Source organism: Pipistrellus kuhlii, unplaced genomic scaffold (assembly GCF_014108245.1).
Source record: "Pipistrellus kuhlii isolate mPipKuh1 unplaced genomic scaffold, mPipKuh1.p scaffold_m20_p_5, whole genome shotgun sequence".
Taxonomy (NCBI): Eukaryota; Metazoa; Chordata; class Mammalia; order Chiroptera; family Vespertilionidae; genus Pipistrellus; species Pipistrellus kuhlii.
This window is the reverse complement of record NW_023425551.1, coordinates 47,770,301-47,795,205: the sequence shown is the minus strand read 5'-3', so window position 1 is coordinate 47,795,205 and position 24,905 is coordinate 47,770,301. Positions and strand designations below refer to the sequence as shown.

The window sequence follows — 24,905 nt, the reverse complement described above, 5'->3', positions numbered from 1 at the left end:
TATCACCTTGATGAATAGTCTTCTAGGTCATTTTCTTTATATCCATGCTTGTATAATATTATCTGTTCAAATTTTGAACCATATCAAAAACCCTTTTCACATAGGAATATATTGTGAAAATTTTTCATGTCAATAGAGGAACAGTCTTAAAATTTGTGATCTATATTAGAACTCTGCCCTCAAAGAGGATGAACAACTTAATAGTCCTCCCAGTGACATGTAATAAATACACCTATTTTGTTGTAGCTTCAAGTAAGAGTATTATCTTTCCATATATACATGTATGTGTATATATGAAATATAAATATATATAATACATATAATGTGTAACAAAATATAGAAACATATTATTTATCTGTAATGTAAATGAGTAACATTCATTTGTACTTCTTTTCTAATATTAAATGTTTTCATAAATTTATTGAGCATTTTTACTTCTTCATTTGTAAATTAACTGTGTCCACATGTCATTTATCAATTTGCATATTTCAAATTTGACATTTTCTTATTGACTTTAAAATGTTCTCTCTAATACTGAGAACATTATAAACTTTTTATCTGCCATGTTATGAGTATTCCCCACTTTAGCATTTATTTTAAAATTTTATTTATAATATATAGATGATCATTTTTTTTGGTGCTATAACCTCATTATTTTCAAATGAAAAAACAAGATTCTGTAAAGAAATAATATGTAATTTTCACTCACATCAGTAACATTAAGCAAACTGCCAACATTCTAAAACATTAAAATGTCAGCATGCACATAAGCTGGCATAGTTAAAAAGTGGTAAAAATAAAAATGATTAAGTTTGAGTGTGATTCAGTGTGTGGAGTGGAGGTCAGGGTTGGGTAATTTTAGCGCATGCCCTTGGTAATTCTGAAGTGGCTGGTCCATAGAACACATATTGAGGACCACTCTTTTCAAGCTTATTAAGTTAAAATAAGATGATTATACTTCCCCAAAGATTCATTTTTGTCTTAGGTAATTATGTTTTCTATTCTAGTTTATATAATGGGTATTCCTAAAATCTATCACAAACTTCAAGGAATTTCATAGTTATGCGTATAAAATCAAACTGAAGAAAGTCCCCATTCTCTTTCTCAAGGCATTGGTGCGGTGTCTCAGACAATGAAGAAACGATTAGTGCTCATTCCAGTGCAGGATCACTTGTCAGAAGTGGCAAGGAATCCCCATACTATGGAAGGATAAAAGCTAGACCTTCAGGCAACTGGAGAGAGAAATGATGACACTCTTAACTGGGACCATGTGGTAGGCAGATAATGACCCTCCCTCTCCCCAAACTTGTAAGTATTTTACCTTATTTGTCAGAAGAAACTTTGCAGAGGTGATTAAGGGTGAGTCTTTGAAAGTGAAAAACCTTTCCTGGCCCTGGTCTGAGAAAGCAGGGTCAGAGAGATATCACACCACCGGCTTTGACACGGATAAAGGGGAACATGAACAAAGGAATGAGTTTGTAGAAGTTGGAAAAGGCAAGGACATGAATGCAGCCTGCCTGCACCTTTATGATTTTAGCCTTTTGAGACCTGCATATGTTTGTGTTGTTTTAAACCACCAAGTAGGTAATAAATTGCTGTGTTAGCAATAGAAAATGAATGCTGGCCACATTCTAGTGCCAAGGCTAGCTTCTGTACAAGGGCTGAAAGATACATGCCAGATACACGTGACAGAAAATCTTTAAGGTTTTTCTTTAGTTCAGCTTCTCTCCCACACAGCTGGCTCCTGCCACAGATAAAGAGCACTTTCTAGAACAGAAGGGGAAACCTTCTCAGTGGGAAGAGGCTTCAACTTGAGTTCAAGTTCCAATGAAGATTCTAGATCCAGATACAATGTTCACATGAACTAAAGGCCCCACTAAACATACAACCAGAACCAGAAGAGCTAAGATCTGGAGCAATGGTATCACAAACGAAGAATAACTGTGCACTCTGACGGGGTGGCTTAGTTAGTTGGAGTGTTATCCCGTATATCAGGTTTGGTTCCTGGTCAGTGCACATAGCTCAGTTTCGGGTTCAATCCCATGCGAGAGGCAAAAGATTGATGTTTCTCACATCTATGTTTCTCTCCCTCTCTTTCTCTCTGTCTCTCTCTCACATTCTCTTTTTCTCTTTTTCTCTCTCTCCTTCCTCCACCCATGCCTCTTTCTCTCTCTATAAAAATCAATAAAAATTATAAATACATTTAAATATATTAACATTTAACTTAGCAATATTTTATGAAAGATTTTTGCTTCTGATCTACATTAATGTAAATTAACATTTACTTAGTGCTTACAAAATGCCAGTCACAATTCTAAAGACTCTTAAGCATATTAAATCATGACAACTCTATAAGATAGGTACTCATTTTACAAGTCATAGGCAGCCAATCAATGATTCTTTCTCATCATTGATGCTTCTATCTCTCTCCCCTCTCCCTTCCTCTTTGAAAACCAATAAAAATATTTTTTTAAAAAAAGTTATGTCACTTTTTCAAGATCACACAATTAGTAAATGATGAAACTGGGAACATGGATAAACATAAGACTAATTTTTTGTACTATTTTTACCAGATTTAGAAATCAATCTTATAATGAAGTCTGAAGCTATCAATTTTAATATGTTCTTGAACAGTTTCTAGAACACAGGAACTATGGTTTCTGAAACTTGAATAATCAAACTCATAATCTGATCTGAGTTTGAATTCTACTTAACGTTACAATTTAGACCTATTTTCTTTTTAAGTTTGCCTCATACTTTTATCTGTTTCTCATGGACTCTGGTGACATGGTTCACACGCATTCAACTATTTTGGATAGGGCCTAACCACTTTACCTAGTTGCCTAGGGACCATAACTAATAGTCACAGGGTGGGGGCTGGCTAAGCCAGAAAATTAGCCATGTGATTTGGGGTGGGGGGGGCCCTGGGTCATTGGTATCAGTCAACTGGAGACAGAGTATATGTGGCAATCAATCAATCATGCCAAGGTAATGAAATCCTACAGCACATATTAGTCCTACACTTGAACACTAGAAGATAAGGTGTCTTGACTTTCCAAAGAGAGGAAAATAGAAGGTTCACATTTAGAGCCCTCCAAGACTCTGCCCTGTGTATCGCTTCCTGTAGCTTATTTTAATATGTACCCTCTCTCTTTAATACAACGTAACTGTAACTATAATAACTTTCAGTTGTATCTATGAGTCTTAGCCTTAAAAACCCTGGGAGTGCTTTGGGATCCTCCCTCCCCCCAAACCTTTCAGTTGGTGTCAGAAGTGAGAACAGTCTTGGAACTATGCCCTCAAACTTTGTAGTTTGGCCAACTTCAGGTAAAGCTAAACTAACTAATAATTTATTCTCTTTTTAGGACAAGAAGTCCAGCTATTTGTAATATACATTTTCACCATTAAATTTCTTACATATGACTTTAGAAAAAGATAAGTTATAAGTAAGTTGCTGAAATATAGTTAGAGACTAGGCGTATATGGGAACTGGCAGAGAAATGGTTTGTTAACTATCCTTAATGGTTTGTCAAATGTCCCCATCAAAGCATTCAGTGCATGCTGAATCTAGCTAAGTATGTGTCTCCTCTTCTAGATTCAAAACATCTTACTGGCAAGATCTTAAGTTGTTTTTGCTGACATTATCTAGCCTTCACTAAGGCCTTGACAGATAGTAGGTGCTCAATATTTATCTAACTCAGTTAAATCAACATAATCTGACTCAATTAAACTCTACAAAACTCTGAATAATTTCAGGAAAGTCTCTCAGGTTAAAAAGATTCTCCAGTGACCTGTCAAAGAGTTAATATTCCACCCCTCACTTAATTTTCCCCCCTAATGTCTCCAACAGTCCACTGGCAGTAAGCAAAAGTATCTAGAAATAACATAGAATACTTTAAAAATAGATTAATTTAACATAACAGATTATTTTCTAATTTAGCTGCTCAAAAACTTTGAAATATGGTAAGCACCAGGCATTTTATGGAAAAAGAATTTAGAAAGCTAGATCTACAGCAGGGCAAAGTAAGAAATTTGATGTGGATAGATGGGTTTTGCAGGCTGTCGGAGACTATTCTAAAATAGTAAAGAAAAACTAAATGGACATAATGTGAGAAAATGTCAAGACAATTAGCAAATTTGACAATTTTTAGACACACTTTCAATAAATTAAATATTTCAGGGAAATAATACAATTAGTGCAACAGTCCCAGTGTTCAGTTTCAGTAGTGCACAATTTACTCTATGTCCACATTACATAATCTCATTAAAAAGCCCAAGTTTAAAACTGAACTCTTAAATTTTTGCATGCCTGTTTTATCACTCTTTACTCTTCTTTATTTCTTCCTAAAATTTTTAAGGTATTTTACAGATTTTGTGATTTTTAAACTTTGATTTTAATGGAATTTATCATAGAAGAATGTTATAAAATATATGAAAAAAGAGGAAATATTAAATCTTCTTACTCAATTTTAGAATAATTGTCTTAAGAGGTCAGCTTTGATAATTTCTAAGTCATTTCTATTGGTATTGAAAAAAAATGCTAGATAAGCAATGTGTTTTTGTCAAAATATATCCTTTATAAAGATTAAATGAGCACTCATGTATACACATGAAGTTAAATATAAAAAACACAAAAACTGTTCAAGTTATTATTAAAACATTAGAGGCCCAGTGCACGAAAATTTGTGCACTTGGGCAGGGGTCCCCTCAGCCCAGCCTGTGCCCTCTCACAGTCCAGGACCACTCGGGGGATGTCCACCTGTCAGGTTAGGCCCACTCCCCGGGGAAGCAAAACTCATCCCAAACAGCTGAGTGGTGCTCTCCCTGTAGGAGCCCACTAACCACCAGGGGGCAGCTCTGAGTTGAATGTCTGCCCACTGGTGGTCAGTGCACATCACTGGTTGTTCTGGTCATTCCACCATTCAGTCGCTGGGCTTTTCTATACATAGACTAGAGGCTTGGTGCATGAAATTCATGCACAGGTATGGTCCCTAGGCCTGGCTGGCGATCAGGGCTGATCTGTGGGGCAACTGGTAGGGCGATCGAGGGGGGGCCCTCCTGGCACCCACCCTGGCCGGCCTGACACTGCCCACTTGCCGACCCCACCCCCCTCCACCACTGCTGGTCGCCTCCCTCTGTGGGGTGATCGTGGGGCAATTGGGGGCTCCTGCTGGCACCCACCTTGGCTGGCCTGAGGCCTGTTGGCTGGGAGAAGCTCTTGCATTGAGCGTCTGACCCCTGGTGGCCAATGCATGTCATAGCTACCAGACGTTCTGCTGGTTGTTCTGCTGTTCGGCCCATTTGCATATTAGGCTTTTATTATATAGGATAGGAGGACCAATGCACGAATTTGTGCACCAGTGGGTTCCTTTGGCCTGGCCTCTGGGATTGGGCTGCAACTGACTCTCCAACATTCCCCAAGGGGTCCTGCATTGTGAGACAGCGCAGGCAAAGTGGGTGCCAGTTGTGCACCAGGGACCTTACTGGTGCACAGTCGGGGCTGGGGAATGACATGGGAGATTGGCCAGCTGGGAAGAGGCTGTGGGAGGGCTCCAGGGCATGTCTGGCCTGTCTCTCTCAGTCCCAATCGGCCAGACCCCAGCAGCAAGCTAACCTACCAGTAGGAGCATCTGTCCCCTGGTGGTCAGTGCATGTCACAGTGACTGGTTAACTGGTTGACTGTCTGCCCCCTGGTGGTTAGTGCATGTCATAGCAAGCGGTTGAGCAGCCTTAGCATATTATTAAAATATTATGCTTTGATTGGATGAATGGCTGACCAGACGACCGGATATTTAACATATTAGGCTTTCATTACATAGGACTATTAACAGGTCAAAGGTTATATCTTAAATTGCTTTAGGAAGGAAAAAAAAAACAACAACTATAAAAAATATACATATTTATGTCAAGTATCAAGTTCTTATTTGATAATGAATCTGTTCTGGACCCAGGTCTGAAATGTGTATGTAACTTTTAAAAAGTCTATCCTTAATTGACCATTGTCTTTCATCTCTACTTCAGAAAATTCTACCTTTAATTTATAGTATTTTTCACCCATAAGCAACCCTGAATATCAGCAATAAAGGAAGAGCAAAAATATGTACTATTTTGACTTTAAAATTCTAAATAACATTGCAGGGTGAGAAAGACTAAACTCCTAATCATCTACCTACGGTTCAATACAGACTTTTAGGACAAAAGCATTTCAGAATGATTAAACTTAGTATCCTTTGGGTTCCTATGTAGTATGAACATAATAATTTTAAAAAAAGAAACTATGATAGTCTAAAGTAAAACATAATATTCTATATAATAATTTTATAAATACTAATCAAAGGATAATAAACACTAAAAAAGCTGGTAAAATATTAATATAAAGAAGGGAAAATGAAAAGAAGAAATAATTTTCTTGTAAAAGTTGGGGGATAGGTTTGAGGCGAGGAAAACCAGCCAGAAAAATAATTCTCTGAATGATAATATTTTATGAGGTTCTTGTCATAAGCTCAAAATAAAGGAATTGTGGTTTTTGTTTTTGAAGATTAACAGCTTTCTTAGAGACTTAAATTTTTACCTCATTTTCTGTTCCCACGTCCAGAGTGACAGGCAGACATTCACGAGGATTCATCCCTCCACAAGCTGTATACAGAGCCAGTTTACCCACAGGGATGCCCATGCCATTACTGCCGAGGTCTCCCAAGCCAAGAATACGCTCTCCATCGGTCACCACAACAGCCTAGAAGAAAAAGAAATAATATCTATAGATAGATAGATGTTCACAAATCCTGGGCACAGTTGCTGGTCTCCATTTCTGAAGTTAATATTTATGTAATAAAATATTAAACTGTCAAAATATATAAATTAAGTCAACATGGAAAAAATATTACGTGATTGTACATGTGAAAGAATAAATTTGATATATACATAGGAGAGTAAATAAATTTGATAAAGGCATTCTATATTTTTTGTTAAAAATAAACATCTGATATGGCTGTCAAAAAAAGAAGAGAGGACTATGCACATAAAGACTTAAACAATCCAGCCCCGACCGGGTTTCTCAATGGGTTGGAGAGTCATCCCAGACGCCAAAAGGTAGTGGGTCAGATTCTGATCAGGGCATATACCTAGTTTGTGGGTTCAATCAAAGGTTGGAATGCTTATGAGGCAACAGGCTGAAACCTCTCTCTCCCTCCCTCCCTCCCTCCCTCCCCCTCCCTCCCTCCCTCCCTCCCTCCCTCTCTCTCTCTCTCTCTCTCTCTCTCTCTCTCTCTCTCTCTCTCTCTCTCTCCCTTCCTCCCTCCCTCCCTCCTTCCCTCCCTCCTTCCCTCCCTCTATCCAAACCTATCCTTTCATGAGGATTAAATAAAACACAAAGATTTAATCAAGATCAAGAGGGGCAGCTTGAATAGTATTGGAAATAAAAACTCAAACTGGGAACTGAAAGGAAACAGCAGTTTTAAAACTAGTTGCATCCACTTGGAGGACAATTGGTTATACAAGGCGCAACAGCTGAGAAGCCTCCAAATACCCAGATCTTTGGTTTATGTGTCCTGGCATAAACTGTTCCATCCCTTTCTGAATGATAGTATCCTCTGAATGAAGAAACATGGCATTTATAATTTATACCAGACGTTTACTTAGATATTGTCTAATAACAGATTGCCTTTGCTTCATGTGTGTTCCAACTACACAGTAGAGACTACATTTTAATTTTCACCTTTCTGTTACAATACAGAGCTGTCATTTATTAAGTGTCTGCTATGTGCAGACGCTATGCTAGGCTATTTAAATGACTATATTTATAATTAAGATCAGGGATATTGGTGAGGACCCAATACTAAGAGCTGGAAGGATATAGATGGACTATTAATGAAGAACATAAAGCAAGGGGATGGCTTACTGCCCAGCCCTTAGGATTACAGGGATATTCGTTAGACTTCTCTACCCCAGAACCATTTCCTATGTTGACTCATTCTTAATATCTTCTTCTGATTGAATGTAAGTATTCTTGCTGGGCTGGAGTGGGGTCTCGGTTGGTTGAGCGTCATCCATGCATCGATGGCTGGTTCCTGGTCAGGGCACATACCTGGGTTGCAGATCCATCTCTAGGTGGGGCCTGTACCAATCAAGCCTTTCTCTCTCTCTCTCTCTCTCTCTCTCTCTCTCTCTCTCTCTCTCTCTCTCTCTCTCTCTCTCTCTCTCTCTCTCTCTCTCTCTCTCATATCATGTCCTTGGGTGAAGGTTAAGATAAATAAATGTTAAGTATCCTTCTTCTTAGAGGATCAGGCATTTATACTTTATCGAATTAGCACATTTTTAGGATAGTTCCTAAGGACTGGACCTGTGGACAGTGCAAGACTACTTGGTGGGAGAAAAATTGAGGGAGCAACTTAGCGGGAGGAAGAGAAAAATTGGGAAGACTGGAAATAGTAAAAAACATTTTGCTTTACAAGTTTGCCCAGCATGAGCCTTAAAGAACAGAGTGAACCACTTCTAGCCACCACTGCTCACACAGAAAAGGCCGTTAAGGGAAGCCACAGCTGAAGAGCCTTTGTATGATACCACAGACGCCAGTGCATTCAGTCTTAATCCGGAAAGTTACCACAGAGTTGCTGGGCACCTAGCAGGAAGGAAAGGGGGGCCGAGGAGGGACAAGAACATCTCACTTTCTTTAGACAAGGCAGGTGGTCGCGCTCATGTCTAAAAGCAAAGGCTCTGGGACCTGCATTCAGTTCCCACACCACCAGGCACTGCTGTGTGACCACTGATAAGCTGTGCCTTCCTTTCCTCCACGAATTATCAGGATAAATACAAGAGTGAGTCAATACAGTGTCTCAAAGAGAAACCTAAAAAATGTCAGATTATATTGCTACCGTATTTTCATCCGTTCACTCACAGAGGGAAGTCTGATGAGCTTCCTAATTTCCAGATGATAAAGGAAATTAAGAAATTATTTTTGCCTATCTGGGTTACTCTTACTGAATGCTTCATATGAAAACAGAGTTTGCTCAAACATATTCAGATACCATTTCAACGTCTATTCAACATTTATTCATTGCTTACAATGAATAAAGAAATACTAAGAAATTAGATGGAAATAATGAGGAAACAGCAAATAAATGATATACAAAAATCAAAGGAATATAAATTAGGTGACATTTACTAGAAAAGCTAGTGAATGCTACTGAAGGTCATGATAACTGTCAACAAGTTTTAGAAGAGAGAAAATAACAAATTGGCCACAGTGGGAAACTTTGATAACTTACCTTGATGACATCTTCTGGCCATGCATTAAGAATCGAAGCAATATGCCCTCGATCATTGATACTAATAAAAAGACCTCTAACAGAAAAAAAAAATAGTAGTTTTAATTTACTTCAGATTTATCAATTCACTTCAAACTATCATGAACATTAAAAAAAAATTCAAATCAGTTTAATTTTTATCAAAATGGTGAAAATTATTTCCTTAAACAAATAAGACATATAAATCTTATTAAAAAAAAAAAAGGAACAAAGTATTTAAATAATATATTGACACCTGCAATAAAGGTACATTCATTCGTCCATTACATATTCTTAAATATTTTTTAATTAATGAAACATTCATTATTTTATCTACAGAGAATTTAAATACCATCATTAATTCCACTCACAGGGTCATTTAGAGTCTTTCACTAAATAATGTATATAGAAACCTTTAAAGAACATGAAACATGCAAATGGGCATTTTCAGTCTATGTCTCATTTATTAAATATTAGAGGCCTGGTGCATGAATTCATGCATGGGTGGGGTCTGGCCAGCCCACCCTTATTGGGGTTGATCTGGCAGGGGCCAGCTGGGGAGAGGGCTGATTGGGGGTGGCGCCAATTGGGGGAGAGGCCATGGGAGGTTGGGGGGCTGGCAATTGGGGCTGGATTAGGCCGGTTGGCCACCGCAGTAAGAGTCATAGCAACGGGTCATTCCACTGTTCTGGTTGCTTAGCATATATATATATATTCCACCCCACCCCCCCCCACAGTGTGGAAAGGAGAACATGCATTGGCAAGGCTGAAGTGACTGATATTGCTGAGTAGTCCTTTTGTGTGGCACTTACTTGATTTGTGGTTTTAGCTGTTGTTTGCAATGCTGTTATTTAAAGCCTCAACTGAAGGCTTTTATATCTCTCACCCTTAAATCCCCAGTTCCTATGAAAGTCTAGTAAGTCACTTTAAAAATTAAGATAGAAATGTTTTTAAATTTCTTAGTCTCATTTAAAAGTTTTACTTTACTCTTGTTAAACATAGCTTCAGAGAACTACCTACAACAGATGTACAGCTTAATGAAGTGTGTTATAAGGAACCCCCCCTCTACAGAATATCCACTGAAGCAGAGAAAGTGCTGTTAGCTACCCAGAACCCTCTACATGTTTTCTCTCAATCAACACTCCACCCTCTAAGAATAATCACTCTCCTGACTTTCCTCAGTACATAGTTTCATCATCCAAATAGCAAACCATTCCTATGGATTACTGTTTAATCTGTCTGGTCAAGTTTCTCCAACTCTGAATTTTGCTGATTGCATCTCTATAGTACAGATTAACATGTTACTCTTCACTTAGTATTTCTTGGAAAATTGGTAATTGAATTTAAAGGCATAAATTGGTTATTCAATTTTTTTACAAGACACTTGACAGTCTGGTGTTACCAGAAGATGGATAACGTCTTGTAGTCCTTTTTATGATTTTAGCAGCTGCTGATGCATAATATCTACCTTCATTAATTCAAAATGGTGATATCCCAATTCTATCAACCATTATTTATTAGCTGGAACACTTCTTTTTTAATAAAATTTGTTGGGTGACATTATTTGATAAAATTATATAGGTTTCAAGTGTACAATTCTATGATACTTATAGGTTGCAAGTGTATATTTTTCACTGTGTGCCCATGGAGGGTAGAAAGTATCAAATATACTAGCACAGTAACAGGAGAAGATTTTACTTTAGTGGAACACTTTTTCAAAGAGAATTTTCACCATACCTATTATCTAGTTACCCTAGGTAAAGTTTATATTTAAAAAAGGGATAAATCCTTGAGTCTTTCTCTTTACTTATCAGGTGGTTTTTTGTTTGTTTGTTTGTTTGCTGGATTGTTGTTGTTTTTTAATCTTCACCTGGGAATATTTTTCCCATTGATTTTTTTCTTTAAGAAAGAGAATGGAAGGGAGGCGGGGGGGGGGGAGAGTGAGAGAAAGCTCGATGTGAGAGAGACACATTGATTGGTTGCCTCCCATTGGCATCCTAACTAGGCCGAGATTTAGCCTGCAACCCAGGTATGCATCCTTGACCAGGAATCAATCTGCAACCCTCTGATCTGCAGGCCAATGCTCTAAACACTGAGAAAACTAGTTAAGGCTACTTATCAGGGTTTTTTGTTGTTTTGTTTTGTTTCGTTTTTAAAGAATGCATTTGCTAGAATCCTTCAAGAGTTTCTCCTAAGGTAGGTGTGTGTGTGTGTGTGTGTGTGTGTGTGTGTGTGTGTGTTGGATCAATATGAACTCAGGAATTTAAAAATAGTTTGTCTTAATCCATTACAGTTATTTCCCTTATTGAAACCCAAATTGTGCCATTTTTAACCAGAGGAAAGCTCTTCACATTGGCCCCTGAGCCTTTCTTGATCTTCGCTATGAAGATATTCCATTTTGTCTTAAAAATGTTTGCCCCAGGCCAAAATGAACCATTTTTAACCAGAGGAAAGCTCTTCACATTGGCCCCTGAGCCTTTCTTGATCTCCGCTATGAAAATATTCCATTTTGTTTTTAAAATGTTTGCCCCAGGCCAAAATGAGCCATTTCTGTAAGAAACCCTGCTTTCTTATAGTTGAAAGTGGTACTTCAAAACCAAAACCTGGGTTCTAGGGATCCTTATCACTACCAGCTGATCCAGGTATTGTTATTTGAAAAACTTACAAAACAAAGTTAAAATTCACTTCCTAGTTATGGGCAGAAATCTCTAATGGGCACTCTTCTCTTGAAAAGTTTACCACTGACTTCCTAGCAAATTCAACCTGCTGCTCTCTGGGAGAACCATTTCACACATCCTTTCTCCTCACTTCTCAGGGGACAAGCAAATCTTACATTTCAAACAGAAATAGATGCAGTCAGGTGAAAACCACCTCATTTTTCTAATATTTTCCCACTTTTGTAATATTTTTCCACTAACCATCTTCCCCTTTTAAAAAATAAACTTTATTTTTTAGAGCAGTTTTAGGCTCACAGCAAAGCAGGACATGGTACAAAGATTTCCTATATACTCCCTGCTCCCTCACATATACTCTCTTCTGGCCAACGTTCTCCACCAGAATGGTGTGTTTGTTACAACCGATGAATCTACAGCTGACACACATTATCACCCAGAGTACATAGTTCACATTAATGTTCATTCTTTGAGTTGTACATCCTATGGGCTTAGAAAATTTACAAAGACATCCTATATAATAAAAGGCTAATATGCAAATAGACCGAACAGCAGAACAACCAAACAACTGTTTGCTTTAATGTGTGCTGAGCACCAGGGGGCGTACAAGAAACATGGCAGGTGTTGGTCGCGGCAGGATGGTGGAGCAGGTGAGCTGAGGCACCAGACCAAGGCAGGATGCTGGTTGCTGTCATTGGGGTGTGCCTCTGGTTGTTACTGAAAAATCTTTGCTCCAATGAGCCGCAGTCCTGCCTGGCACTCGCACCTGCTGCTGGCACCGGCCCTGCTCGCATCAAAGCCAGAGCCTGCCCTGCTCGCACCAGGTGCTGGTGCCTGGCGCCAGTTCCAATCACTCAGCACCATCAGTGGGTGTGAGTGTCAGATCCAGGCCCTGATTGCCCCAGAGGGCTTCTCCACCTCCCATGCTCCTGAGGGGCCAGCCCACTTGCACCCACTGCTGGCGCTGGCCCAAATCGCTCTGCACCATCAGCAGGTGCAAGTGGGGCTGGCACTGTGAGTGCATAGGAGCAGCGATGGCAGGAACAAGACTGAAGGCAGGCAGAGGATGGGGGGCTGAAGCTGGAGGGGCCCGGTGGGGACACGGACAACGGTCCAAGACCCATCCCTGTGCCCACCGCAGCCTCGCAGCCCACAGTTCCTTTCAGGGTGCACAGGGCCCCTACTGTTGCTATAAACATTCCTTCACATGTTTGTGTGTTTAAGGCTTGAACTCATTTGGGAAAATACAACAGCACCTCTAATAAAATTGTTTAGTTCAATATCCATTCCCAGCCAGGGCCACTGTATATGTAGAGTTTGCACGTTCTACTCCTACTGCTGTCCCCCTTCCGTTCCACACACATACTGTATATACACACAAAGCAGCGATGTACTTAAGTAAAGAGACTATCCGTTTTGCTCACATTTTTATCCCTAATGCCTATAAGTACGCAGGCACATAGTATGTGTTCAACACTGTGCTTTGACTTCAGTATTGTAAAATAAGGCTTCTACATTCCTTTTTTTTTTTTAAGTTCAGAAAATATGAAATAAAGCCAGACTTAGTATGACTTATTAAGTAACCAAAAATTATATGATAATAGTAAGTGCTACAGGCAGATTACTGATGACTGTCAGACTCAACAAAAATATTAATTTATCAAGTTGGCACTAAACTATATCCTTTCCTGTTTTTTCACTGTTCCATGTGAATTTATTTTGTTTCCCAAAATGATTATAAGCTCCTTATAATATATATATTTCTTTTGGATCCCTGTTAATATCCAACTCTGCAATCAAAAGATCTCAATAAATAATTGCAAAATTAGAAGGAAATGTACTTGGACTTTTTAAAATAAGGCATTTTTGTTGAATTATCTAAGATGTTCTTGGCAGTATAACATTAAATAATATTCTTGGAAACTTGTTAGTTAGCCAAGGTTTTCTAAGTAACACTGGTCTGAGAGAACAGTATCATTTTTTAAAATAAGAAGAGCACAGAATGATATTAAATTTTATATCAATTAAATGCCATTATGTAAAGATATGAGTACAACTTCAGTGAGAGAGCAATTTGACCATCTGTAATTTCTTGCTCTGGTTAGAGATTCATTTGTGGTAAAAATGCTTACTCTCAGAGAGACCTCAACAAATTAAGGATCTGCAATGTCCCACCAAAGTCAAGCATTTTGAGGGAACAATTTTCAAAACTTCCGAAATGCTACTTTGATCAGAAACCTATTGAGATATCCGAAAACGTTTCAGCACAGTAAAGACTCATATTCATAGAGCTGAATTTGAAATGTTAATTTTCAATATGTACATATGGTTATAAAATGAAATGTTTAGACAATAAAGTTATTTATCAATGATATTTTAATATTTAATTTTAAAATGTGGGCATGTGTTTGTTATTTTATTCAGTAGGTTTTAATCTGTAGCAAACATATAGTTGATGCTCAAAATATTCCAGCTTTTGCCCCAGTGGGATCCACTTGAAGAGAGTGTGTATGTCTTTTGCCCGGACCCCATCATTCTTTGAGCCTTTTCTTACTTTCTGGTACAAGATGCTGTAGGCTCATCTTTTACTTATCCGGGTCCATCCCTAGAAGCAGCAGTTTCTCTAAGGAGTCTGGTTCCTTTTTAGTAGAGAATCGAATTTAGAGCGGAATGCTAGGTGTGCTCATTGTTCCTGCAGTGTTACCGTTCCCAGGCCAACTCAATGGACACAGCTAGAGAATATATGTATGTGCATACATAGTTTGTGTGCATGTGAGTGTGTATGTACAATACATACACATATATGTATTATATTTACTTCTATATCTACCCATCTCCTATCTACACATTACAAACCATAAGTTCACATTAATACTTCCAATTCTAATTCAATGGCACAAGATTTATTCTAGTGTTCTTCCTTCAGTTTCCACATTTGTAACAACTTTCTCTAACAGTGGGAAACCTAGCTCCTATTGTGCTCTATCTATCTATCTATCTATCTATCTATCTATCTATCTATCTATCATCTATCTATTAGATCAGTCCTCTTTGTGTAAAACTAGTCTTGTCCCCTCCCTGTGTGGACACCCCACTCACTTCACTAAGGCTCCAATCTCTAACGCAGGTGCCCTCCTCACCCCACTGGGTGCCCAACACCTGGCACCCCCTCCCTTCCTCTTGCTTGGCTCTCATCTCGAGTCAGACTGCCCTCCTGCGTGGGTGTTCCTAACACCACCCAGGCTCCAAAACTCCATGCTAGGTCCCAGTCCTTTCGATCAGAGACGGAAGGACCACGACGCAGACAGAGGGTACGGCCTGACTGCTGCTGGAGACTCTGAGGAACACAGAAGCCTAGTGCTGGATGTGCAAAAGGAAGCTACCACTATCTCCTGCTGCGGGAGAAATACCAAACTTGACCGCATCGTCACAAACCAAGGATGTTTATCTCTTTGCTTATCATACTTGTGGAAACTAATTTCCTAATTTTTTATCTTTCATTTGTTGTTTTCCCTTTACATAAAGTGAAACAAACTGATTTTCAAGCTTTCAGATTTCTTAAACACCAAACTCTGCCTTAACAATTGTTTTACCTTTTTTTTTTAAAGATTTGATTCAATTTCTTAAATGTACATAAAACTTCAGTATAGTCTGTGATGTGAGAATCTAGTATCCCATTTCACACTTTCTCAAACATCACACTTCTGGTATAACTACATTTTGACCTCATTAATGACCCCTGTCTTTAAACACCTGCTTTTATAGTTTTTATTACAAGTTACCTGTTTATCCTGAGTTTCCTTTTTAAAAAATTATTGTTTTTTTTATAGAGAGGAAGGGAGAGGGAGAGAGAGTTAGGAACATCGATGAGAGAGAAACATCAATCAGCTGCTTCCTGCACGTCCCCTACTGGGGATGTGCCCACAACCAAGGTACATGCCCTTGACCTGAATCAAACCTGGAACCCTTCAGCCTGCAGGCTAACTCTCTACTCACTGAGCCAAACCCGTTAGGGCTGAATTTCCTATTTTATTCAGTTAGATTTTGTCCATTGTGCCAATCATTCTTAATCCCATTGCCTTTTTCTGTTTCCATCACACCCTTTCTGAAAACCTCCAAATCTAAATCAACCCATCTGAAAAAATAAAAATAATAAATAAATAAATAAATAAATAAATAAATAAACCCATCTGCCTTCTCTTTTCCTCAATCCCTACCATAGAATGATGCTTGAAGAAGGTACTTCACCAGGTGTGTTAGCTCCATTAAAACCTCACCGTCTCGCCAGTGTTGGCAAAGTCCTCACACCTTTTCTCACTCTGAAGAAAACACAGAGACTTTCAGCTTCTAGCTATCCACCTATAAACATCCTTCCAGCCCTGCCAGTGTAGCTCAGTAGCTCAGAGTCAAACCATGAACCTAGAAGGTCACAGTTCAATTTCCCATCAGAACACAAGCCCCAACTGCAGGCTTGATCTCTGAGAGGGGGTATTCAGGAGACACTGATCGGTATTTCTTTCCCATGGATGTTTCTATCTCTCTCTCCCTCTCCCTGTTTTCTCTCTGAAATCAATAAAAAACGTATTTAAAAAAAACACTTACACTACTCATTAGTGAATAAGTGTCAGTATCTCTGCTCTCTTATCCAGTTTATCCTCATGCCGACATTAGCCAATTCTTAGTCTTCTTCACAGTCTTTGTTTCTGTTTAACCCTTAGATGCTGGCATTCTCCAGGTTCAAAAAAAATTCTTTTTCACCCTAACGGATGAATAGTGAAGGCCTAGGAACTCCGCTTTTACTGTCTCTCTTGGACTCATTTTTAAAGTCCACTTAGTTGGGGCTTCTGCTGAATGTCTAATCTTTTAGCTTGTTCTAATTTTTTGACGCCATTCTTGTTCTTGCCATTTGATCAATTCAGCCTGGGAACTATCCAGTTGCCAACTCTGGATGATCTTTTAAGGTTTCACTTAGGCATCCCTCCAATTGCTCTAACTCCTCTGCACTGATAGGCTAGCTCCTAACTGCTTATCAGAGGGAGTGCAGTGTTACGTCCTCTTGGAAATATTTCCTGACCCACACTTAAGCTGAGTTGGAATCTCTCTGTAATCCCACAGAATCTAGCTATTTTTCTAATATAACATTTAGCATGTGGCCATATATTTTACCTTCTTATATATCTGTCTTTCTTTTTGCTGATCTTTACTTTTGAAGTCTATTTTTGCAGACTAGCTTCTCTAAACCCAAAATTAGTGACCAAACTATTCAACCAATTAGTCTCATGTTCTTTGCTAATATTGAAGAAAACTGACAGAGAGCCAAACTGATAGAATTATAAAAATAGATCTTTATTAATACCTAAAATAAAAATAAAAACCCAACCTGCTGCTTACTTATAGGAATTATCTCTAGGTAGGTTTTTTCCCCCCTTTTCGGTGAAAGAAAATTCACTGATAGAAAAATGTAAGCCATCTGGGTTATATACTGCCAAATACTAGTACAATTTAAGCAAATTCCTCTGAAGTGAGGCTTCTTTTGCTAAGAAACTGATCCCTCTAATTCCTGCACTATAAACCAAATAACACCCATTCTCCCTCAGATTTAGATAATTCCCACACAAATTCAAATTTATTCTAAGACTAGAAATCTGTCATTAGTTTCCTTTAAGTCTAGTGTAACTGAGAAGTATGCTTTCATATCGAAGTATGCTTTCGTCATATCAATAATTGGGGGAAATTAAAGGATAAAGTTAAACAGCAATAACTGGATTCATAATAGAGTTATCAGGCTACTTCCTTTGGGAAGTTGTGCCTAATTCCCAGTCTGTCAGGGTAGAGGCTCTCCTATGTTTCCATACCAACTGTACTGTTCTATTATAAATTTAGCACACATTATTATCGCTGCTTGCTTATTGTTTGTCTCCTCCATTAGACTGCATACTTCATGAGGCAAACTATTATGTCTGTTTTGTTCATTATTTTATTACAACTAGAGGCCTGATGCATGATACTTGTGCAGGGAGCTCAGCCTTCGCAGCCTCGGAGGCTTGCCTGGGCCCTTATAGCCCAATCTTTGTCCAGAAGGTCATCTGGTCTAATTAGCATATTATGCTTTTTTTTCCTTTTTTTAAATTTTATTTTATTATAGATGACCTAAAACAATGCTTGGCACTTAATAGCTGAGGCAGATTAAAGATGACCACAGATTCTTTTGACACTCTTTCCATAGAAAGTGGGGTCTATGTCCTGTCCTTGATTCTGGATGACCTCTGTAACTGCTTTGATCAACAGAACACAGCAGAAGTAACAATGTGCTCATTTCCAACCAATCCATAAGAAACCAAGGTTCCACTTCCTGTATCTTAGAACACTTGCTCTTAGAGTACCAAAACTAATGAGTATTGGCTGAGAAGATTCAAGAAATGCATGAATAGTTTTGAATGAATCAATTTCCAGATATTTACCTTCCATCTCTCTCTTTCCTAAAATTGATGTAAGACCTGGTGTGGTTCCCTAAAGACGAATCCACTCATGTAGATCCTCCATTCCCTATCTCATTTCACACTAGACCTTCTAGTTTATGAAAGAAAGACATCAAATTACCTATCCTGAATTTTACTATACAAATCCTTTGGGATTTCACTGAATTTACTGAGGCTTGCCTACCCCCATTTTTCACATATCCCAGTTATAAAGACATGGGCTTTCCACTTAGCCTGTGAAGAATTGAAGGGCTAATAATTGTTTAAAACCTAGGTTTGCAAGACTCACCCATTTAATGACAATATATAAGAGGGGACGGGCAGGAAAAAGAAGATGGTCTAAAAACAATACTGCAATGGAACACAAAATATAGAAAAAGGAAGTTATTTCTTAAGTCTAATAAAGAAAGTATATATAGCACTGCATCTGGGAAAGAAAAAAATACATCACATTTTTTGGTTCTGAGAGGAATTTATGAAATAGGATTTTATATAAAGGACACTAATATATTAAACATTGTTTTCAATACAAGTTTTAATAAAAGGCATAGAACAGCTTTCTTTATTTGATATTTCTTTCTTATATGGACCCTGATTTAAAAAAAAAAACACAAAAAAAACAATATAATGGTAAGTTACAAATACCTGCAAATTATATTGAATAAATCAAAATTAAACTTCACTGATATTCTCCACTCAGATATTTATATTTGTCTTTAGAATGGAGAGAGGGCAGAATGAATGGAGGAAAAGTTTTATATAAATTCGACGTGGAAGGTAGCAGATACTTGAACAACATAAATATTATATATAAAAGTTTCTTAAACTGACTCAACTAGCTTAATACATAAATTAAGGCTCCCAGCAACTTATTCAGCTGTTTTCCAACCACAAAGAATTCTTCCCACGATAGTCATTGGTGGTTTTCTCTGGGTAAGGAGTAAAGAGGAAGATTGTCCTCTGGGATTTTTTTTAGTATGTATCTCATTCCAAATAAAAAATAAAATAAAATAAGAAAGCTAAACACACACACACACACACACACACACACACACACACACACCTTTTCTTATAGCTATATTAGTGAGTTACTTACTTTAGTATGTATAGTGTTCAAATTATTTATGTCACTAACAAAGTGCATTTCATTAGTACAACTTTTCATATTTAGTTAACTTTGTGCTCAATTTTGTTTCATGAGAAATAATGATGAGTAACAAAGAAAAAAGAAACCACATGGCTGTGTCCAAGAAAGATAATAAATTAGAAGCTAAATTTGGTATGAAATAATCTTTGCAAAAATAAATATGCAACATCAGTATCTCATTTATCTTACTGGAAAAAATTATGAGCTCATCTTCTTATGTACAAAAGAGAAATGTCCAATATTCAATAGATTTTTTTCTGAGTGAGGACTTCCTTGAGAAACTTAATTTAGTTTAAATAACAGTTTAAATCATATATATATAGTTAAATTAATCTTTATATAGTTTAAATACAAAAATAGTTGTATTTCCAAGGAAATACAAAATATATTGTTCATGAGGCAGAATAACATAAATTTCCTTTGAGTTCTATAAATATTTATTAAAGATATATTTTTAGTGATAGAGTTAAATTAAGTTTAAGTACTTAGAAAAAGAAATTTCTGTTTCATAAATTAAGAATTTGATATTTGAATACTGTAAGTACATCTGAATTTCAGATAAATCAGTTTTTAATTTTTGCTATATACATCTTGTCAAAAGATATAGGTTTAAGAAAGATAATCTTATTTAAATACTAGAGGCCTAGTGCACAAAATCCATGCATGGGGGAGGGGGAAGGAGAAGGGTGTGTCCCTCAGCCCAGCCTGCATCATCTTTAATCTGGGACACCTCGAGGCCTGGGATTGGGCCTAAATGGGCGGTTGGGCATCCCTCTCACAATCCATGACTGCTGGCTCCCAACCGCTTGCCTGCTTGCCTGTCTGATTGCCCTAACAACGCGCTTCTGCCTGCCAGCCTGATCACCCCTTAATCATTACTCTACAAGCCTGATTGATGCCTAACTGCTCCCCTACTGGCCTGATTGCCCCTAACTGCCCTCCCCTGAGAGCCTAGTCACTCCTAATTTCCCTCGCCTGCTGGTCTGGTCACCCCTAACTGCCCTCCCTTGCCAGCCTGGTCACCCCTAACTGCCCTCCTCTGCCAGCCTACTCACCCCCAACTGCTCTCCCCTGCAAGCTTGGTTGCCCCTAACTGTCGTCCCCTGAAGATCTGGTCACCACCAACTGCCCTTCCCTGTTGGCCCGGTCAATCCTAACTGTCTTCCCTTGCCAACCTGGTTGCCCCTAACTACCCACCCTGCAGGCCAAATTGCCCCTAACTGCTCTCCCCTGTCAACCTGGTCACCCCTAATTTCCCTCCCATCCCAGCCTGGTCACCCCCAACTGCCCTCCCTTTCAGGTCTGGTCCCTCCCAACTACCCTCCCCTGCTGGCCTGATCATCCATAATTGCCCTCCCCTGATGGCCATCTTGTGGTGGCCATCTTGTGTCCACATGGGGTTGGCTATCTTTGACCACATGGGTGGCCATCTGGTCATTGGAGTGATGGTCAATTTACATATTACCTCTTTATTATATAGGATAATAATAATATTCATTTTACAGATGAGGAAACGAAAGACCTGGTATATCTATTATCAACCCAAGATAACATCATTAATAGGAACCAATGAAGAGATTTAAACCAAGCCTCCTCTTTAGGTCCAAAGCACATAGTACACCAGCAATGTTTATTCATATTTTATTGCCCATTTTTTCCATTCAACAATGCATATTCTATTGCCCATTTACTCAACTAGTAGTCTATTAGGTTCTGGGATAGAAGGAAAAGATACAGAGTTGCCACCTGAAGAAAAAAGTCAAGACATTTCCTATCTAGAAAAGAAAGTCAACTATTACAGTCAGTGTACTATAGACTGAAAGCATCTAGGGGATCTGGGAAACTCAACTTGGGATCAGGCCTAAACCAGCAGTTGGACATTTCTCTCACAATCCGGGACTGCTGACTCCCAACCACTGCCTGCCTGCCTGATTGCCCCTAACTGCTTCTGCCTGCCAGCTTGATCACCTCCTAACCACTCCCCAGCCAGCCTGAGTGATGTCTAATTGCTCCTCTGCCAGCCAATTGCCCCCAACTGTCCTCCCTGCCAGCCTGGTCCCCCTCAACTGCCCTACCCTGCTGGCCTGGTCACCCTAACTGCCTTCCTGTGCCAGCCTGGTCACCCCTGCCTCCCCTGCTGTCCTGGTTGCCCCAAACTGCTCTCCCTACAGGCCTGATTGCCCTCAACTGCTCTCCCCTGCCAGCCTAGATATCCCTAACTGCCTTCCCTTGCAGGCCTAGTTGTCCCCAAATGCACTCCTCTGTAGGTCTGGTTCCCCCCAACTGCTCTCCCCTGCAGGCCTGGGACCCCCAACTGCCCTCCCTTGCTGGCCTGATTGCCCACAACTGCCCTCCCCTGCCAGCCATCTTGTGGTGGCCATGTTGTGATCACATGGTGACCACCATCTTGTGACCATATTGGAGCAGCCATCTTTGTGTGAGGGAGTGATGGTCAATTTGCATATTACCTTTATAATAAATTACATTTATTATATATGATAAGGAGGGTAAGGCTGCAGAATTGTTCATGTACTTGCAACCACAGAATAAGATGAGCCAAGTACACTGCTAGAATTCTACTCCATGGTGTAGAAGGCCCAGCTGAGACTAAACTACTCAGACAGTTATAGAACTCGACCCATATATTAATATTTTAATTTTAAAATAAGCACACAGACATGAAATAAAGAGTATTTAGTAGCAATGTGAACATGTCTTGTTGGCTTTTCCTTGAGGGGGAAAAAAGGATTGGTTCAGGATGGATTTGTGCAGTGGACAAAGGAATGAATAATCAGAGTATAGACTTGAGTTATAAATAAAGTGGCTGTACTAATCCTGCAAGCTTGAGAAATTCTTATGTACAGCAGATGTTATTGTCTCCTGCTGGTGCTTTTAGAGTCAGTGTAAATATACTAAGTGCTTGTATCCCGTCACCTCACCGACTTACAGCCACCACTGCAGAAGTTAGTCACATGTGAACTGGTTGCTGTTACTGGTGACTGTGTTAGTTTACAGCCTTGCTTCATCTCCTTGCTCCATATCTGAAGAGGATAAAGTCCACTAAGAGTGATTAGGATTGATGGAAGGGGAGCCAATATGGCAACAGTGTTCTTACTGGTCTTCCCATTTCCCTTCTAGCCCCTCATTTCCAAACTTTCATCCCCATGTCCACGGGGAATATATTCTAAGGCTCCCAGTGGATGCCTGACACCTTGAATGGCACTGAATCCTACCTATATCTACTATGTTTTTTCCTATACATAGATACGTGTGATAAACTTGGCACAATATCAGATTAACAATAACAATACTGTGATAAGTTATATGAATGTGGTCTCTCTCTCTCTCTTTCTCCAATAATTTTTATATTTTTCAGTCCAAACCTATACCTGAATCTGTATAACAATCCCATACTGGCTGTAAGTGGCTTGATATGGCTCATTTCAGGGGACCCTTCCTGAAGTCTTTGCATAAATTCAGTGTGTTCTGGTGCAACATGTTGCCCTCAATTGGAGCATGTTTTCTGTTCATGTCTTCCACACGCAAATGTAATGTTATTTCCACATTAACTAAGCACTTACTGTGTGCTGTGACTGTCACTCTCACAGTCTGATATATGACAGCAAAACCAGTATGAATTTCTTTTACCTTCTTCACACTTTCACAGACAGAAGATTCATTTTTACTGTTGATTTTAACAACTTCAGTATACAGACTTTTTCTTTCCTTATTAAGTCAATAACTTTCACCCTTCACTAAAGGAAGCACTTTATGGCTTCTCTGTGGCATATCCAAATTCTAGAGTCACAACACTGCACTTTGGAACCATTATTAAGTAAAATAAGGATTATTTGAACAATGACATATCGTCTACCTGATAACTGAACTGACTAAAGTGACTAATGGCAGGGAGCATATATTGTACAACATAGAGACGCTGGGCAAAGGAATGATTCGCCTCCCAGGCAGGATGGTATGAGATTTAATCACATTAATCAGAAAGGCACTCAATTTAAAACTTATAAGTTGTTTCTTTCTGGAAATTTCCATTTAATCTTTTTGGACCATGGTTGACTGCAGGTTTCTAAATGAAACAGAGGAAAGCAAAACCAGGGGTAAGGGAGGACTACTATAATCTTTTTAAAATTTTAATTAGATGCTATTATTCCTCTGCTTCAAATACAATAGCTTCTCGAATAGATTAAGGATAAAAATGAAAGTCTACCATGACTCACAAGACTCCTGACTATGTCACCCTCTCCATTTCCAGACCTTTTGAGCATGTTATTTCCTCAACTTCAATTTTTTTTTTTTCCTTCTCGTTTTCACAAGCTGACTCCTCATCATTCTTCTGGTGTCAGCTTAAATACTATCTCCTCAAAGACACATCTCTGACTGCACTATAAAACAAAGACCCGAATTCATTTGTTGAATCTAGTAGTTTTTTGATGGAGTCTTTAGGGTTTTCTATGTACAATATCATGTCACCTGGGAATAATGACAGTTTTACTTTCTCCTTTCCAATTTAGATGCCTTTTATTTTTTCCTCTTATCTGATTGCTATGGCTAGGTCCTCCAGGATTATGTTGAATAAGTGGTGAAAGTGGGTCAGACATCAGGAGGCATAATGGCGTGTCTATCCTCTCTCCTGAACGTTTCAACAAAATAACCACCTATAATTCAACAAAAAAGTCTTTGCTCAACATAGATGCACACCTGAGAGACCTGCACACTGGAACAATTAGGGTGGGCTCCTTCGAATACGTGGGGATATGAGAAGGGAGAGAAGCCAAACAGGGCTACAGCATAGCAGTTTGTCTGCAGCGCAGCTGAGAACTGGCAGCAGCAGTTATAGGCACTTCCCTTAGCCGTTGGGATGAACAGAGAGCTAACTGGGCAAGTGGCTGGCTGCTGTAGTAGCCACTGGAGTAGTGGCATTGTGTGGTCCTGCACAAAAGCGGTGAGTGTCTGAACTGTGGGGGCTGTTGTGAATGGGGTCTGAGTTGCATGCATGAGCTGGAAGTCAACAGATACTTGTCCTACAGAGCTGCAGGCTTTCAGGCAAAGGAAGTAGATCACAGAGCCTTGCCACTGAATAGACTCCCAAATCTCACTTCCCGTTGCCCTTGGAATTGGCTCCAGGAGTGTATTATCGGTAGACCAAGAGCTGTTGCAGTAGAAGCAGTTTCCCTCTGTGACTGAACCCCAGAAGGGATTCTTGGGCTGGGCCTGTGGAGGTCAGGGATTGCCATTACTGTGAGGGGAAAACAAACCTCACCCGCGAGCAGCAGAGGTGGTACAGCCCTAGGGAATTCACAGATGAGGC

At 39.1% G+C, this 24,905-nt stretch overlaps 1 protein-coding gene and 1 long non-coding RNA gene across 3 annotated transcripts in view; both read right to left on the bottom strand.

Annotated features, from left to right (window-relative positions):
* ME1 (malic enzyme 1) overlaps positions 1–24,905 on the bottom strand; it is a 133,776-nt gene that overhangs the window by 70,494 nt on the left and 38,377 nt on the right. For both annotated transcript variants that reach the window (XM_036414831.2, XM_036414832.2), the window contains exons 4-5: positions 9,264–9,339; positions 6,572–6,733 (exon numbers count right to left, since the gene is read on the bottom strand). In XM_036414831.2, the coding sequence (XP_036270724.1) occupies positions 6,572–6,733; positions 9,264–9,339 (238 nt within the window). The remainder of the gene's footprint in view (positions 1–6,571; positions 6,734–9,263; positions 9,340–24,905) is intronic.
* On the bottom strand, positions 15,991–16,263 carry LOC123651323. Its single transcript, XR_006739947.1, has 2 exons — positions 16,140–16,263; positions 15,991–16,088 (listed from the first exon to the last, which is right to left on the bottom strand). It is a non-coding gene; the product is annotated as an uncharacterized LOC123651323 (long non-coding RNA).